The following is an 18232-nucleotide window of genomic DNA, read 5'->3' as shown; positions in this document are numbered from 1 at the left end:
GACAATGAAATTTCATAACTTAGTGAAGGGAGTTTGGTTGGGGGGAGCAGCACAGGAAAACTTTGGTTTGATCAAAATATATATGTGCAAAGGAATTATACAAAGATCACCAAATAGTATTCTTATGTGGATAAAAAAGGAAAGAGTGCATAGTAAATTCTCATGGATTCCTCTTCCTCAAGGTATGCTTAAGTGGAATGTAGATATATATATATCTATAAATGGCGAGCCTTAATCCGACCCTTATGGGTTGGGGGTGTCCTAAGAGATAATAAACTAAGGAAGATTTCTTTGTATCTTTTTTCTTTCCACAAGTATTAAGGGATTCGTTGAGGTTGAGATTTTCATTATTTAAAAAGCTTTTATTGTGAGTACTGATTATTGTTATGTATCTGAATTATGAAGTTCAATTCATACAATGCATTTAATTGGTTAAGAGGAAACAATATCATAAAGTGATGCCTGTTGTGCACGCAGCTGCACAAAAACTGGACAACCTAGCTTTTATATCTCATGGAAACTAGCCCGGACACTAGCAATTATCAATAATAATGATGCTTTCGCTTTTGCTTGATGGCCACCACAAAAACAAAGAAGCATGTACGATGTGCCTAGCCTTGCCTTTTGTCAATGGAGCTGAGTAGATTCCGACTGTGTAACTGACATTGCAAATAAAGATTGATCACGGCTTGCACGATTAAAGTAGATGTACAATTTTGTTTCTCGTTTGGGTATAGAAAGAACAGAGAGATCGATTAGACATGTGTTCTTGTCTTTTTTTTGCTGTTTAGGGTTTAAGATATTTTTATAGATCCATTAGGATTTAACAGGGAGATGATATTGCGTATCCATGGTTTTGTTTTTATTCCCTCTTTAAGACAAGATATTTTCTTGCTTAGACAGCTCGAGTGAATCATTCGGTATAAATAATCCATTTCAACTGCCCATTTGAGCCTCTGCAGATAAGTAAACCCACATATATTCTTGGGAATTAATTATACACGCACATAAATTGTTTTTTTTTTGTTTTTTTTAAATACATTATATATATATATATATATATATATATATATATATATATAATAATTTTTAAAATCACCACAACATAATAATGCAAAAGCACAAAAAAAATTCAAAATCTTTAAAAACTCTAATTCTAGCACGGGACCAAATTTTTTTAATATTCATTTAGGAACTCAAAAATCTACCAAGAAATCTAGTCAGGCTAAAGTCCCATTTGTTTTCACGATCAACCATGTTAAAAAAAGAAATTCTTGTTTTTTCTTCAAAATAAAATTTTTAATGTTTTTGATCGTTTTGATGTGCTATTTTTATATTTGTTTAGAAAAAAAAGTTTTTACTTAATAATAAAATAACAATAATAAATGTTCATAAAATCAAGTATAAATCAAATATTATGATATTTATTTAAGATTTTGATAATTTTATAGAAAACAAATCAAAGCAATTTATAAAGATAATAATTTAAAATCAAGAAATAATGAAAAAGAAAGAAAGAAAGAAAAGACCACCTCCTTCACTATTGATATGAATAGTTGACATCTCAACTCTTTAAAAAAAAATAGAAAAAAATTAGAATATTTTAATGTTTTCTTTGATTCTAAATGAGTGCCCATGTCCATTGTTATATATTCTAACCAGCTTGCCTGGTGGACTTTACTGTTGATCCATTTTAGGTTTTACAAAATAGAAAAGAGGAAGTAATCTCGTGTACCACGATATAAAAAAGAAAAAGAAAAGGCATTGACATGTGATATGATCAACCCGTATTAAACACTGCCGAAGTCTATTTTAAAAAACATTAACTTTTTTATCAACAAATTAAAAAATATTTATTTGAAATTGATGTTATTGATTTTTTTTTAAAAAAATTATAGATGGTTGAAGATAATATCATATCTACTGAAAATAATACTGATACTAAAGATAATTATGATTAGGGATTGCTATCATAATCAGGGATCCCTGATACTGAAGAGATCATGATCAGGGATCACTGATACTGAAGATAATTGTGATCTCTGATCATATCTGCACAATAGATTACTGATACTGAAGATAATGTAATCATATCTGCAACAGATATTATAGGACTTAAGTATATATCTTATCATTCATTGCATTCTTAATGATAGGATTTTTGAATCAGGGATTGTAATATATATAAGACCATGATGTAACAGTATTGTAATAAAGCAAAAATATTTCTGTAATTCGTCTTCTACACATCTTTCTCTCTTTATTCTTTTATCTTTCATGGTATCAGAGCCATTGACTCACGTCACACAAATGACTTCTTCTTCACTAAACACCTCAGATGCTGCTACTAATGGCAATCCTCCACTTGTTTCTCCTCCAGCCATAAATGTTACAAAACTCTCAAAAGACAACTATCATGTCTGGAAAGCTCAATTAATCTCTTTCTTCTGTGGGCAAGGTCTCTTTGGATACCTTGATGGAACCATTCCCATCCCACCCAAAGAAGTTTCCATGGCTGAAACCTCCTCTGTCACCTTCAACCCTCTCTATGAACATTGGCAGCGATAAGATGCCATCATAGTTGCTATTCTCTTCTCTACAATTTCAGAAAATGTTCTTATTCAAGTGGTTTCTCACACCACCTCTGCTGCAATCTGGTGTGCTCTAGCCAAATCCTTCTCCTCTCAATCACGTGCTCGGGTTATTCAACTCCACACTGAACTCATTAACACTTGTAAAGGAGCACAATCAGCACATGATTTTTTTATGTAGATCAAGCGCATGACAGATGAGCTTGCTGTCACCGACCATGCTCTTCATTGTGATGAAATCATCTCCTATCTACTATCGGGTCTTGGCCTTGATTATAACTCCTTTGTTACTACCATTACAGCCCGCACATATCCTATCACTTTAGAGGAAGTATATGCTCTCTTACTCACCACAGAGTCACGTCTGCTGCACAACAATTCACCCATTGTCCAGCCCACTGTTCACGTTGCTACTCGTCAGTCATCTTCTTCTTCCTACAAAGGAAGAAATTCATACAGAGGCAGAGGCTGTAATTATAGAGAAGTCTCCTTCTATAATGGCTCCAATGGTAGGAACACATTTCATAGAGATACTATGATCTGTCAGGTCTATGATAAACCTGGCCATTCTACAAAAAAATGCTATCATCGGTTTGACGTTACCTATCGTGACAATGCTGCCAAATCTAACAATCTGCATGGTCTGATGGCTACAACAAGTGTTGTTTCTGCAACTGATTGGCATCCTGATACAGGTGCTACACACCATCTCACCAATAACATGGCCAACTTGAATCTACGGAGTGAAGACTATACTGGTTCAGATCAAGTCCTTGTTAGCAATGGTGCAGGTTTGTAAATTTCTCAAATTGGTTCTTCTATTTTAACTCCCTAAAAAACACCGTTTGTGCTCAAACAATTACTTCTTGTCCCTGAAATTCAAAAAAATCTAATTTCTATTCAACAGTTTTGCAGTGATAATCCTGTGTTTTTTGAATTTCATGATCGTTTTTTCTGGTTAAAGACTACTCGGGGAAAATCCTTCATCGCGGCACCTTTAAAGATGGTCTGTATTCATTCTCCAGCTTGTCAGACACACTCCCTCCTCATGCACTCACTGATGTACAAGCTTCTTACCAAATATGGCATAACAAGCTTGGTCATGCATCCTTTCCAGTTCTTCAAAAATCTATTTCTGTATTTATGTTACCTGTTGCAAATAAAAAGCTTCCAGTTTGTTCAGATTGTCAACTAGCTATAAGCAGTCAATTGTCTTTCAAAACCAGCAATCATAAATCTATCAATCTTTTAGACGTAGTGCATACTGATGTTTGGGGACCAGCACCTATCTTGTCAAACAGTGGTGCTCGATACTATTTATGTTTTTTAGATGATTGCACTAAATTCATATGGTGGTTTCCTCTTAAACTTAAATCTGATGTTGAGAAAGTCTTTTTGCTCTTTAAGACTTCTGTTGAACGACAATTTAATCGTACCATAAAAAACATTAAATCTGATTGGGGAGGCAAATATCACCGCATGTCTACACTTCTAACTCAAATTGGCATTCATCATTGTAGAGCATGTCCATACACTCATCAGCAAATGGGTGCAGTTGAACGTCGTCATAAACAAATTGTTGAAGTCGGCCTTTCATTACTTTCACATTCTAAACTTCCACAACAATTTTGAGAAGATGCTTTTCTCACAGCAATTTATATTATCAATCGTCTCCCTACTCCTATTATCAATAAAAAATCTCCATACGAAATTGTTTATCGTCATACTCCTGACTATCATTTCCTTAAAGTTTTTGGTTGTGCATGCTGGCCTTATCTTCGACCATATAACAAACATAAGATTGATTTCAGATCTAAAAACTGTATTTTTATTGGTTATAGATTGGACCATCATGGATATAAATATCTTCATCTTGCAACAGGTAAAGTTTATGTATTCCATCATGTCGTTTTTTATGGAAACCATTTTCCATATAAAAGTCCTGATCACCACCCTTCTATCTGTCCAGACACACCCTCCACAATAGTTCCATTTTCAAATACCATTTCTTCCTTGTCACCAACACTTACAAGTACATGTGCAACTTCACCATTGCCACACATTGACTCTTATCTACCAGCATCATCTTCAACTCCAGAGCCGACACCTCAATCATTAACGGATACTACCCCTACCTCCCCTCCCATACCAGTTCTAAATCCCACATTCACAATCCCGGCTATTTCAAATACTCACCCGATGGTAACAAGATCCAAAAATCACATTTCCAAACCAAAAAGAACCCTTGATGGACACACCTTATATCCTTTGCCCCGAGCACTGCATGTTTCTGCCTCTCTCTCCTGCAAAGAACCTACCTCATTTACTAAAGCCTACAAATCTTGTCATTAACGATTTGCAATGAATCCTGAATTTGATGCCTTGCTCCGCAATCAAACCTGGGAACTAGTCCCTCCATCATGCCATCTTAATCTCATTGGCTGTCGCTGGATTTTCAAGATTAAAAGGAAAGCTGATGGCTCCATTGAAAGATATAAGGCCCGGCTGGTTGCTAAAGGTTATCATTAGGAGCTAGGAGTGGATTTTCATGAAACTTACAGTCCAGTTGTAAAACCTGCAACTATCCGGCTTGTTTTATCCATTGCAGTCTGCAACAATTGGATAATTTGTCAGCTGGATGTCCAAAATGCATTTCTTCACGGCAATCTAACAAAGTGGTTTACATGGATCAACCTCCAGGCTTCAAACATCCTCAATTTCCTGACCATCTCTGTAAGCTCAAACGTACCTTCTATGGCCTTAAACATGCACCTCGCTGGTGGTTTTCCTGTTTTGCTGTTATGTTGATACAATTCGATTTTATTGGCAGCAAGGCATACTTGTCACTGTTTGTGCACACTGACACCTCTAGCATCATATACATCCTCATTTATGTTGATGACATTATCATCACTGGTTCTAATGCTGCTATTATCACAGATATCATTCAGCGGCTGCATAAGGAATTTGCTATCACTGACCTTGGCCCTCTCAGTTTTTTCTTAGGCATTGAAGCTATATTTGATGTTACAGGACTCTATCTCACTCAACGCAGATACATTGTTAATCTTATTACAAAATCCAAAATGGATGGTGCCAAGCCATGTTCCACTCCAATGTCCACCACTATGGCATTGACAGCAACTGATACTGAACAATTTGATGATCCTACCCTGTATAGAAGCATTGTTGACGGCCTTCATTATCTCTCATTCACTCGGCTTGATATTGCTTTCGCTGTTCATCGCGTTAGCAAATTCATGCATCAACCGAAACAGTCCCACTGGATATGTGTAAAGAGAATCCTGCGCTATCTCAAACACTCCATCTCCTACTGTTTACTATTGTCTTGTAGTAGCTCCTTCACATTTCAAGCGTTCTCTGATGCAGATTGGGCAGGGGACACAAATGGTCGTCGATCTGTTGGCCTACTGTGTGTTTCTTGGCTCAAATTTAATTTCCTGGCATAACAAACAATAGGCTACAGTTGCTCATAGCAGTACCGAGGCTGAATACAAGGCTCTCGCAAACACTGCAGCTGAACTCCAATGGTTGCAATTTTAGCTGCAGAACTTGGTTTGCACCTATCCCAAAGTCCCACTCTTTGGTGTGATAATATCAGTGCCACGTATCTATCCTCCAATCCAGTGTTTCATGCACGCACAAAACACATCGAGATTGATTTTCACTTCGTCAGAGATCCTGTTTCTAAAAAAAATTGACTGTTAATTTTTTGTCTGGTACTGATCAGCTAGCCAATCTCCTTACAAAACCACTCTCTGTTGCACGGTTCAATCTTCTGTGCTCCAATCTCAACGTTCGCAACCTCCCGTTCAGATTGCGGGGGCGTGTTGAAGATAATATCACATCTACTGAAGATAATACTGATACTGAAGATAATCATGATTAGGGATTGCTATCATAATTAGGGATCCCTGATATTGAAGAGATCATGATCAGGGATCACTGATACTGAAGATAATCGTGATCTCTGATCATATCTGCACAATAGATTACTGATACTGAAGATAATGGTAATTATATCTACAACAGATATTCTAGGAATTAAGTGTATATCTTATCATTCATTGCATTCTTAATGATAGGATTTTTGAATCAGGGATTGTAATATATATAAGACCATGATGTAACAGTATTGTAATAAAGCAAAAATATTTCTGTAATTCGTCTTCTACACATATTTCTCTCTTTATTCTTTTATCTTTCATAGATTAATAAAAATTCAACTAGGAATAACTTGCTTGACCCGTGAACATGACTTAGACCCTATCATAGATAGAACCCGTGTTGAGGATAATAACTATGCCTATGTATTCTTTTTCTTATCTTCTCTTCCTATTTCCACGAACGCCCACTTCTTTCTTTCTTTTCTTTCCCTTCTTTTCTTTTCTGTGTTCTTTGTCGTGTGTCTATCCTTTCTTTCTTTCATTTCACGGCAGAAAAAAGGAACAACTTATGACCACAACAGGAGAGGTTTGCAGACAAAACATGTTAACACGAGCTCAATCAGATAGCAGAAAAGTGATGGGTGACAGCCAACAGGTACTCATCAATGGAGAAGCTAATTAAAGCATCTGGAACCAGACAGAGGAGCCAAAATTAATAAAAGAACATAGACATTCATCTGTTGACATTAATGCATCCCTAGCTAGCCAGGTTATTTCTCGTACCAACAGCGGCAGCACTAGCTAGCTAGCTCTATAGCATTGAGGAGAAGTACATCAAACGATGGTATACAAGCTCCTTGCTAATAAGCAATTATTACAAGGAAATTTCAGTCAAACCAAAGCAGCACAGCAGTAATTAACAATAGTACTAAGCAGGAAAATTAATGATCTCTTGAGAATAACAGCCGCATGGCATAGAGTTATAAAGCACGAAGATTATTGCGTCTTTGGAAGCAGAATTCCTCGAGGCACTTTCATGGTAGTGATCAATGGAGCCAAGCTGACAAGTTGAGTGAAGAACATGCATGTATTAGGATTGCTATAAGAAACGAGTTAGTTTAGAGTGAATATATAGAACAATATTGAAAGATAAAAATGCTTACCAATTAGCTAGTGAAGGGAACAGGTAGAACTTGAACATCATCGATATTACCTACCACAAAGAATGGAAGAACGCTGATAATTGAATTTGGATTGTAATGAGTAAAAAGAATGAGAAAATTGAGAAATAATTGAAGAATTTCCTTGATGAAATTGAAATTATCATTTAACTTCGCATTACCTGTAGTATCACAAACCCTTAAGCCAGTTTGGTTAGCTACCCAAACCAGAGCTTCACCCATGCTCCATAAGAACTTTCATCATCAGGATCGTAAGTGCCGTCGTATTGGAGAACTGGTACATGTTTCACTATCCAGTAGTCTTGGCCATTATTGGGTGACAATCTCTCATTGAACTCATCTGACATCTTTGCCAATGATAGCTGTTTGAGATTTTTCAAGTGTTGTATCCCAGAAGGCACCTCCTTCAGACTCTGGCAAAAACCTATTTCTAGTTTTTCAAGAAGGGGCATTGCTCCTTGGTCTATTATCATTGTATTCAATTCAGTCATGCCTGCAAGACGTAGAGACTTGAGTTTCTGAAACCCTCCTCCTTCAAAATGCATCTTCTCTCCATTGTATCCACGAAGGAACCTAAGAAATCTTAAATTGGGCAAAGCTTGTAGGACTTTAATCGAATCACCATCCAACAACGTAGTAAAAGTCAATCTCAATTTAGCTAGATTGTGCAGTCTGGAAATCCACTCAGGCAGCCTTTCTAATTTCCCCCAAAGACTGAGAGATTGGAGGTGAAGAGGAGGAGAAGACATTGCCTGCAAGTCAAGAATCCCAGAATTCTCTGAAGCAACCCAAAGCGACCGCAGGTGAGGCATATTCTCTAGGGCAATGCATAGATCCCTTCCATTTTCTTTTTTCAAATTCATGATCCCCAGTTTCCTCAATCGCTTCAACATTCCAATCTCATTAATTAATTCCCATTCATGATCGTCACCTACATTAATTACATAGAGTGTTTGCAACAGCTCTAACTGCCCTAGGCTACCACGTATAAAGAACCCACGACCCTCTTTAGGATCACCCAAAAGATATCGCAATTTAGGGAATCTGTTAACCTCAACTGGCAACCTTTTCACCAAGGAATCACTCAAGTCTAAGAACTCTAGGTTTTGCAGCTTTCCAATTGATTTTGGAAGATTTGACACCAGTGTATCTCTTAAGCTTAAATACTTCAGGTGCAGCAAATTTCCCAACTCTTTTGGAATTTCATCTATCGGACACTTTTCAAAATCTAATGTGGTCAAAAGCTTACATTTTTCAAATATTGCATCAATTATTGGCTTTTTCAGCCTTGCCCCGCAGAAGACCATGACAGAGCGAGTTTGAGACCTGGTGCTTCCCTTTGGATTGTCACTTCCTCCCTTGCTTATGGACATGTGTCGTGCTATGCCTTCCAAAGCTTAGGAATTCCAAGAAACATGGCCGAAACTTAATTCTTCTGACCTGGAAAGAATGACGTCCCGTACCAGATCATGCACTCGACATGTTGTGGGGATTCCTTTCATGCTAGCTTCATCTACCTGGACTAGACTTCGACGAATGAGTCCATACAAGCACTCTTCCGCGGCTTCTTCTAATGTCAATCCTCGTTTTTCTTGTACAAAACCTTGAGCCACCCATAACCGAATTATTCTTGTACGTTTAATGGAGAAATCTTCGGGAAGCATCCCGAAATACAAGAAACATGCTTTGAGGTCGTAAGGCAGGTCGTCAAAACTGAGGGAGAGAATTTTAGTGACATTCTCAACATGAGGATCACTCGCCATTGTAGAATCGAGACTATTGACCAATTTTTGCCATTCTGGAATGACCCTTTCTTTGGTTGCTAGAAGTCCACCAACAGCCACAATTGCCAGTGGCAATCCTCCGCATCTTCTAACAATGTCTTGCGACAATTCCTCCAAATCTTTTGGACAATTCCCTTCAAAATCAAACTTGAATGCCTTTTTGCAGAAGAGTTCCCAAGCTTCTCGTTGGGGGAGAGATTTCATCTGATAGACATGAACCAATGAAGATCTCCTGCAAAAGTTAGCAACATCCTCATTTCTTGTCGTGGCCAGTATTTTGCTACCTTTGTTGTTATCCACCAAGGCATGCTCCACATCTCCCCAGAAGCGGATTTCCCACACATCATCGAATACAACTAAATACCGTTCTTGTTGTAAATATTTTCCAAGTTCATCAATCAACGATAAATCGTCCATTGTGACAATGGCCTCAGGAAAAGGCTCTTTCTTAGCTTCATATAATTTCTTTAACGTGCTCCTTAAGAGTTCCACCCTATCGTATGATTGAGACACAGTAATCCAAGCATGGCATTGAAAGTGTTGTTTCACTACGTGGCTGTCATATACTTTCTTTGCAAGAGTGGTTTTTCCCACTCCTCCCATTCCAACCACCGCGATCACTGTCCTCTGACATTCTCCGCTTACCAAGAGGCTTATCAATTCATCTTTTGTAGATTCAATGCCAACAAGCTCAGAATCTTCAATGAAAAGAGAACCTGATCGAGGATCATGCAAGACAATGTTATTTGAGCCTCCTTGCTCTGAAGATGCGAACCTGAAGCCTTCACTTCTGTCCTTGATTCTCTGAAGAGTTCTTCTAACATCATGAATCTCTGATGCGATCTTATGCTGTAGAGGCAATTTCCGAACCAAGGAAGAGACTTTAGTTAAGAAGCCCGCGAATACACGCCGATCACGATGTTGTGCCACATGAAGCGTCTTATATTCGTCGATGACATCTTCAATCTGATAAGCAACTTCCCTTGCTTGCTTTACCCATACTTTCACACTTTCGCTCACACCTTCTTTCTCAGCCTTTGAGTTTGCATCTTTCAGAAAAGCTCTGATGGCTTCCAGATCATCTTTGATATCTACAACTTCATTGTAAACACCTTTCAATAGTTGCACCCCTTGAGCTAGCAATGGAGCCAACTTGTCAATTACAAGACTCACTGCTGACTCTGCCATTTTTTCTACTCCTTTCTATTTGATCTTCTTTGCTGCGAGAACAAATTTTGAATTTAGGCTCCTTGAAGTAATTAAATTATTGTAGGTTAGTCATGTTACAACAGTTGAAACCTGACGCATTTTAAGCATCAGACGAGTTACTATGGTGATCTACCAGACCACCGGACTAGGTTAATAGGGTTTTTTATTAAAAAAAAAATGATGTTAAGGATACATTTTTTAATAAACTTCATTGCACAGCATTATTAAGCTCTCTACTCCAATTCATATGGATGATGACAGTAAACACACACAAGTGATTAAATTCCCTGTGAGCTAAGCTAATGAAGAAATGAAATAGTGCATAGTCTACGAATTGAAGTTGATTACCTTGCTCCATCACATATATAAAACTGAGACTTGAAGAGATATGCTGATTCTTATGTAAAATTTCCTCTAGCTTTTCACATTACATTGAAATCTTGTTGCTCAGCTGACATTTCTAGTTTATAAACAGAAGAGTGTAAGCAAATAAAGTAAACAAAAGAAATAATAATTAGAGTGTAAGAATCTTGATTTAATCAAAAGTAAAATTTTCAATTTCTAAATATAGATTCCAACTTATACTACATATTTTCTTCAAAAAATAATTGTTTGATTTGCGTGATTTTTACCAAATATACCTTCAACGTATTTTTATAAGAAAATAATATTTTTTTTAAAGCTTTAAATTATGATCTAAAATCAAAAGTCTATTAATTTCATAAATAATTTCAAACGAACTCTAAATTCATGTATTAATGTAGAAATTGAAAAAGAAATTAAGAAAGCTTATATAGATGATGCCATTTATTAGATGGTTTGATCAAAACCAGAAAAGTTCGTAATTTTGTCATTCTGACAATGAGCTTTCATAACTTAGTGAAGGGAGTTTGGTTGGGGGGGAGCAGCACAGGAAAACTTTGGTTTGATCAAAATATATATGTGCAAGGATTAATGACCACAAACCTCATATGATCTTCGATCCGAATATAGCTTTAAGACTTCAGCTACACCAATATCCCAGTTGGCCAGTGCCCCTTGCCTTTTTTATTTAGAAGAGTTAATTTGTTGAGAAGCTATGGATTTGGTTCGAGCTGGAGGAAGGAGACCAGTGCTTGCTGCGTCAACTCCTCGATCTCTGTGATATATGGGTGCTCTCTCTCTCTCTTGCATTATTGTTTTCATTGTGCAGTGAACCAACTTAAGTACGCTGTAAATTAATGGCCAGAATAGTCTAGTGTTGTGGAAGTTTATATATATGGTGGTACCAGCAGACAAATTAAATTTAGACACATTTCTTTTAACAATGACAATTAATAATAAAAGTACTTGGGCAATCCCAAGAAAGCAAATTAAATAGGAAGATAATTAAAAACGTCTGCTACGTACGATTTTAATTAGTTTTAATAACACAAAATTCTATCAATTAGATCATCATATTTTGATTAAATTCCGAATAGGTTACCTTCTCTGTTGCATAACATATGAAATTCCCTAGTTATTATAATTGCAAAATATATTAAAAGAACTAGCTAAATCATTTTAGTAATCCATAGTACCAAAATCCTTTTCACTTTCATCCTCGAATTTTTTTTTCAATTATAGTCTACTTACAATTTTATTGAGCATTCATATCTCCAATCCATAAGAATCATCTTTGTATGGAGACAATTTTCTTTCCAACTCCGGATTAAATTTTAAACAAAGACATATATATATATATATATATATATATATATATATATATATATATATATATATATATATATATATATGTCTTCATGTGATTTGTGGAATCTGAACCTTTTTTTTTTTTTGTCTCGAACAAATATAAGAATAGCTTTAATAAGCTGACAATTTCTAAATAAATTACTGGATCAAGAGAAGACAAGTGACATATTAATTCCTACGTACATTAGATTCATGTGTAAAAAGAAAAGCTGACAATTTAGCCTCCAACTTTATTTTTCTTGATAGATATCACCACCGCAAACAAGTTCTTCACTGTTAAATCAAAAACTGCACATCACAAGAATATATTAAACAAATCGAAACCTTCAAGAAATTGCATATAGTTTCACGGAAAGTACTGAAATTACTTGCTGCAATCGACATTAGGGCTGCTATTTGATAGGCAGGGTGACATGGAGTTTGCAAAGCTTGGGAAGTCGCTGAACTTTCTCAAGGTTAACAGGGAATCTCTTTATAGCTCGCTCCCACAAAACATTTGCAAAGATGGTTGAGTTTGTCAACGGTAAAATTACATGAAATTAAAAATTTAAAGGTAATTATAGATGTAATTAAAAGAAATTAGAGGAATAGGGGTTTAATTGAAATTTATCGGTCTCAAATCAAAAACCCTAAACGAAACATCATTGAAACTTAAAAAAGGGGTTAATATCCAAAATATTATAAGAAATAATAAATATTATTCACTTTTAATATAATAATAAAAAAACCAAAAAGGGTTCAAAATTCAAAATATTATTAGGGATGATATTTTTACTACTTACTTTAATATAATGATAAAAAACTCGTATGACGTTAATATCCAAAATATTATTGTGAATAATACAACTCATTTATTTCTAATATAAAGATAAAATCCGTAAAGAATTTCATCTGAAATATTTTTTGGAATGATGCGTTAGTAAAAATTCTAGTTTTACCCCGAAAGAAATCTCAACAATAATTGAGGATATTTCACCCTTCTAGATTGAGTTCTTAACCTGGAAAACCAGGGTTTGTTTATCTTAGTAAGTCCATCATAGTAGGCCAGTAGAAATAGACATCATCAGACCATAACAAATAAAAAAAAAACATGGCTTACTTTAGGTAAAGCGTATTAGGGGTATTAATACCTTCCATTTACACAGTCAATTTATTGCCTAGAATCTCTATAAAAAAATCAATTAGGGTTCCTAGTAGCCGTAATACTAGATGGTGACTCCCTAACCAATCAAAAAGACCTTTCAGACCCTCATCTAGAAAAGGTTGTCGCGACATCACGCCCTCGCAATTCAAGAGTACGACTATTTTTTAGGTTTAATGGGTTGATAGGTTGGTTTCTTGGTGTTCTAAGGGTGTTTTAAGGGTGTTGTGTAGTTGAAAATCATGTTTTGTTTTTTTTGTAAAAAACTCGTAGACCCAATTTTTTAGCCATCATAGTTGTGGCTGAATTCTAGGTTGGTATACAACACATAATCTGTCATAGCGAGCAGCATGTCATCTGTCTATTTTTTTTTTAAATAGAGGCATTTGCTCCTTTTTAAAAAAAAAAATAATTTTGCAGACTTAGGCGCATGGGCCTGGGCTTCAAGGCCCACAGTCCTGAACTTTTCATTTTTTTGTTTTTTTTTTTCATTTAATACCTTTTTCATGGTCTTCAAATGTTTCTTAAGTTTTTTTTTTAATGAATATCCCTTCTATGTAATTTGTTTTTGGCTTATTTAGCCCCTTTTAAATAACAATTATTTTTTGTGTCTTTAATTTTTCGTGAGGTTAATATGATTATTTTGTAATTTTTTTATGTATTTCATATAAATTAAAATTATTTTTATAAATTAAAATTTTTATTATTTATGATATTTTTAATATATGCAACCTTACATAATATTTTGTTTTTCATTTTATCTTATTCAAAAAAAAATTATGTGTTTGTCAATTTCTTTTACAAATTGATTTTAATTGAAAAATATTAAATACAATCAGGTAAATAACCTGTGTTACGCTATTAAATATATTGATTTATATTTATCTTTTAATTTTTACAATTTCACTTTTATTTATCATCAATTTCTTTTTGTATCGAATTATCTCGACCTCGTGATCTGGGTTATTGATGGACACATAATCTTGATATATCTCATGTTCAAATTATAAATTTCACGTGTTAACCCAGCTTTGTCCAGAACAATATTTTTTTCATTTATATTTTATTGTAATTATTTTTTTATCGTATTATAAAATTAATCAAGATTTAACTAATCTCTCTCAACTTTTTTAAAACATTATCATTTCTTTTTTATTTTTTGTCAAGGTTTAAAAAAATTGATCATGATCGTGGCAGTGCGCAGACCATCAATCCAGTGAAGGCATAAACAACGTTCTGTTCACAAACCATCAAACCAGTGAAGGCATAAACAACGTTCTGATGTTTCAACATCTGGAATGCATGACTCTTATGAGTGTTCCTTCTGCAATCCAGTTGATCAAGTACGCATAACTTTTAAAGATGATGGACTGGAAACTGGAATGGAATATAAAGAAAAATGCAGCATGACACCATAATTAATTGAAACCATTAAAAGCTGATAGACATAGTTGCCCAAAAGTTTGAGCTGGTTACTGCGCGCGCGCGCGCGCGCGCGCGCACATGCACACCTGTTAACTTCTAATGCCAGAGTTACGAACACTAATTAACATAACCAAGAGCGTAAGGCTGGTTTTACCACTACTCTGACATTTTTTTTATTAACATCTTCAAGCAATCATGTACAAAGAGGTGCTCTAGTCTCCCTATAAACATTAAACAAACCCCCTTGTTCCCTCTGGGTGGTGACCATATCTGCGTACAATCTCTCGATGCTGTGATAATGAGTCCCCGTTGCTAAAAGGTTGATTAATTCTCTGAAGTCCGTGGGACGTATATGGATTTCCATGCATGAAAATTTCTGAGAATCTTACCATGTGCCTTCCAAACTCAGACATTGGGACTTCGTTAACAGAGTTGCTCCAGTGCGTAAAACCTCTGCCACATGTTCCAAATGAGTGACTAACATCTTCCATCGTGATATCAACAGCCAAAGGTGTCAGCCTGTAGTCTGAGAAGTCTTTTGAATTCATGCTGAAAGTTGTTTGAGGAATTCCTCGATCAAATGTGATTTTCTGACGTTTCCATATTTCCATTGGATTGCCCTGAATCTGCCGAGATCTTTTGAGTGCGGAATCTGAGTTATTTATCACTCCATAAATCTGCTTATCAGTATGGGAGGATCTGAATTTGAAAGTACTACACTCTCCCAAAGGGAAAGGCTGATCGCATCTATCACCTTCTCCTCTCTTGTTGCTGTAACCTGGATAGTCTTCCATCTTAAAATCATCGCGCCCGATAAATTCTAAAGAATTTCTCCGAGCAAGTTCCAAAATGTTCCAGTGGCAGAATGGAGATGATGTTTTGTGGGTTACATGAATTTCCCCATAAGCTTGTAACATGTCATTCGCATTCCCAAAGAAGTTTCCCACAAGCTCCTTATGCATCCTAAGATATAATGCCAGAGAACAGGTAACAATAACAAGTATGTCCAGTTATGTTGTGATTAATTGAACCAAACAACTATAGATATCATAGGATTTGGATACTCTCATGTTCCAAGGAACATGATATAACATTCACAATTGCTACGTATTCAACATCCATGTAAGTCTAATGCACTGTCAGTTCCTTAACCCTGTATGACATCTAACCATTTGAAAGAAATTTCCCTTCTATTTATTAGATTCAGCAGTACAGTCCTTGCTAGAATGAACCAATAGCAACACTGTTGAAATTCAATAGCAACACTGTTGAAATTTTAGGCACAAAAAGCTATAATTGATCTCCATCAAGTCTTAAACTTCATAGTTCGACTCTGTCAAGTTTGAAAATATTGCATATTTATGCTTGTATTGAATATAGAACAGCTATTAAGCTAGAGTAGGGCTGTAAGATTGCCAAATATGTAAATTTTCAAGTAAATGACCTTTCCATGTCTTATAAGCCCCAAAGAATAGAAAAGAATCACATTATAATAAAGAAGACTACTTCACCAATAAGATGAGTACTGAAGGAAAATAGCTTACTCAATCATAAGGTTATTGTCTTCCTTTAAATAAAAACCTGCATGAGGAAAGTTGAATATGATCCGATCAAACTTCTGCATCCTCAAAGGTAAGTGATGCTTCATTTTTGTTGCATCCATCCACTCCATATAATGTAGATGCTCCTAACTCCTATAAAGATTCCAAATTTGATTTTGCTTTCTTGTATTTCTGGATCACGGCATCTAATAGAGGAGGAGGAAAAAAATGAAAACAACTAGTATGAAGCACATTATGACATGAAACTGCAACGACACAAAGGGTCTATTGTTTAGGTTTTGTCCAGAAAAGCATTTTCAATACACTTATCAATTACAGTAACAAAAATTCATTATATTTGACAAACCATAAAGCCTCTCTGTTTGATACCCGGGGGATAAATAATTAATAAAAGTAAACGTCAATTGCATAAAGAACTAACAATCTTTGTTGCATAAACAGTACCAAATATATGTTACAAATGCATAAAAGAGCATAGAACGGTCTACAGAGAGATTACCGTAGGAGTCAAGAGAAGAAGCAACAATCTTAGAGCCAGAGCCAAAAGAGCGAGCCGAGCACCAAGAGAAAGAGAAATCACCTTCACCAACTAACAGTATCTGATGTTTTGATGAATAGTGTTTCACCCATTTCTCCTTATCTTCTCCTTTTCCAAAATCCACTTGTTTGCCTGCCTGTTTATCAGCCATTATTGGACTCTCTTTAGTAGAGACAGTATGATGTTTTTTTGAGAAATTCAGTGTATGATCAGCATATAGGCCAGAGGATGAATTGCCACTGCAGTCCAACTTTAGTTGAGTGGTGATAGTGTTTCTCTCATTTCTCCTTATCTTCTCCTTTTCAAATATCCACTTGTTTCACTGCCTGTTTATCAGCCATTATTGGACTCTCTTTAGTAAAGACAGTCTGATTTTTTAAGAGAAATTCAGCGCATGATCAGCATATAGGCCAGATGAATTGCCACTGCAGTCCAACTTTAGTAGAGTGGTGGGCTTTTGTGATGGTGAGCTAAAGAAGGGTATCTTTAGAGATGGTGGACTAAGAGGGGTAGTTTGGGAAGGAAAAGAACATGTAAGTTTGCTGCGTTATGTGGGACACTGCTTCTCCTACAGGGACATGAATCAATGATCATTGATTTGACTAAAAACTATTACAGGAGGAGCACCTGAAGCTGCTATCCTGTTTCAAGTCCAAATGTGTAACTTAGGTCATATAAGCCCATGGAAAATGTATCAGAAAACAACACATTGGCCATGGGCTTGTGGCCTAGGCTAAAGAAAGGGAAGATGAACAAAATTCACTTTTTGGATGCAAACCCTGCTATGTAAACTAAACTTGCCTTTTGAAATAAGTTTTCAGATCTGCACCAAAATAATCTTCACAAGCAAATAAAAATGACAATCGGCGCTATCAAAATACCACTTACCACTGCTGTCCCGCCTGGTCCGCCTTTGAAGAAGCTAAGTTTTCCTTATATTGATTTCATTATCTTAGTCAGATCACGGCATTTATCTTTTAACTTTCCACTCAATGTTTTCTTAATGCAGTCTAACAGAGCTGATATCATATTCCAGAACTATCTTAAATTTCATATAACCAAATCATAGCCATTGGATCAGTAGGATTTTGAATCATTGGTCACCAACTTAAAAGGTCCAAAATACAAAAAGTACTTGATGAAACAGTTTAGAAACTTGAGC

At 35.7% G+C, this 18232-nt stretch overlaps 3 protein-coding genes and 1 non-coding gene across 5 annotated transcripts; 1 reads left to right on the top strand and 3 right to left on the bottom strand.

Moving 5' to 3' along the window:
- Nucleotides 1-2811: 2811 nt before the first annotated feature.
- Nucleotides 2812-2950, top strand: LOC133703999 (small nucleolar RNA Z247). The gene has a single exon (XR_009843967.1). It is a non-coding gene; the product is annotated as a small nucleolar RNA Z247 (small nucleolar RNA).
- Nucleotides 2951-7211: 4261 nt separating this feature from the next.
- LOC133702983 (disease resistance protein RPM1-like) lies at nucleotides 7212-11883 on the bottom strand. The gene is made up of 5 exons (XM_062127357.1): nucleotides 11640-11883; nucleotides 11022-11133; nucleotides 7842-10684; nucleotides 7663-7712; nucleotides 7212-7559 (listed from the first exon to the last, which is right to left on the bottom strand). Exon 3 carries the CDS (start codon nucleotides 10650-10652, stop codon nucleotides 9078-9080), a length of 1575 nt encoding a protein of 524 aa, XP_061983341.1. The 5' UTR covers nucleotides 10653-10684; nucleotides 11022-11133; nucleotides 11640-11883; the 3' UTR covers nucleotides 7212-7559; nucleotides 7663-7712; nucleotides 7842-9077.
- LOC133702816 (disease resistance protein RPM1-like) lies at nucleotides 7878-9053 on the bottom strand. Its single transcript, XM_062127128.1, has one exon. It carries the CDS (start codon nucleotides 9051-9053, stop codon nucleotides 7878-7880), a length of 1176 nt encoding a protein of 391 aa, XP_061983112.1.
- A 3208-nt stretch (nucleotides 11884-15091) lies between the features above and the next one.
- LOC133703548 (heavy metal-associated isoprenylated plant protein 41-like) lies at nucleotides 15092-18215 on the bottom strand. Of its 2 annotated transcripts, none has more exons than XM_062128147.1 (3): nucleotides 17032-18215; nucleotides 16515-16717; nucleotides 15092-15933 (listed from the first exon to the last, which is right to left on the bottom strand). In XM_062128147.1, the coding sequence occupies exons 2-3, from the start codon at nucleotides 16640-16642 to the stop codon at nucleotides 15201-15203; spliced, it is 861 nt and encodes a 286-aa protein (XP_061984131.1). In that variant the 5' UTR covers nucleotides 16643-16717; nucleotides 17032-18215; the 3' UTR covers nucleotides 15092-15200. The 2 variants fall into 2 exon arrangements, with proteins under 2 accessions (XP_061984131.1, XP_061984130.1); XM_062128146.1 differs by having other exon boundaries at nucleotides 16515-16551.
- Between the last annotated feature and the right edge of the window lie 17 nt (nucleotides 18216-18232).

The sequence above is a fragment of the Populus nigra genome, chromosome 9 (genome assembly GCF_951802175.1).
Source record: "Populus nigra chromosome 9, ddPopNigr1.1, whole genome shotgun sequence".
Classification (NCBI taxonomy): domain Eukaryota; kingdom Viridiplantae; phylum Streptophyta; class Magnoliopsida; order Malpighiales; family Salicaceae; genus Populus; species Populus nigra.
Note: the sequence above shows the minus strand (reverse complement) of the source record. Positions and strands in the feature narration are given on the sequence as shown.

What these genes read in the sequence shown, in the direction of transcription:
- LOC133702816 (XM_062127128.1), bottom strand. Translation starts at nt 9,053, where the DNA reads ATGTCCATAAGCAAGGGAGGAAGTGACAATCCAAAGGGAAGCACCAGG.
- LOC133702983 (XM_062127357.1), bottom strand. Translation starts at nt 10,652, where the DNA reads ATGGCAGAGTCAGCAGTGAGTCTTGTAATTGACAAGTTGGCTCCATTG.
- LOC133703548 (XM_062128146.1), bottom strand. Translation starts at nt 17,221, where the DNA reads ATGGCTGATAAACAGGCAGGCAAACAAGTGGATTTTGGAAAAGGAGAA. An exon ending in TTCTTCTCTTGACTCCTACG is followed by an intron (nt 16,552 to 17,031) that starts GTAATCTCTCTG and finishes TTCCTCATGCAG; the next exon opens with GTTTTTATTTAAAGGAAGAC. An exon ending in GACAATAACCTTATGATTGA is followed by an intron (nt 15,934 to 16,514) that starts GTAAGCTATTTT and finishes ATTATATCTTAG; the next exon opens with GATGCATAAGGAGCTTGTGG.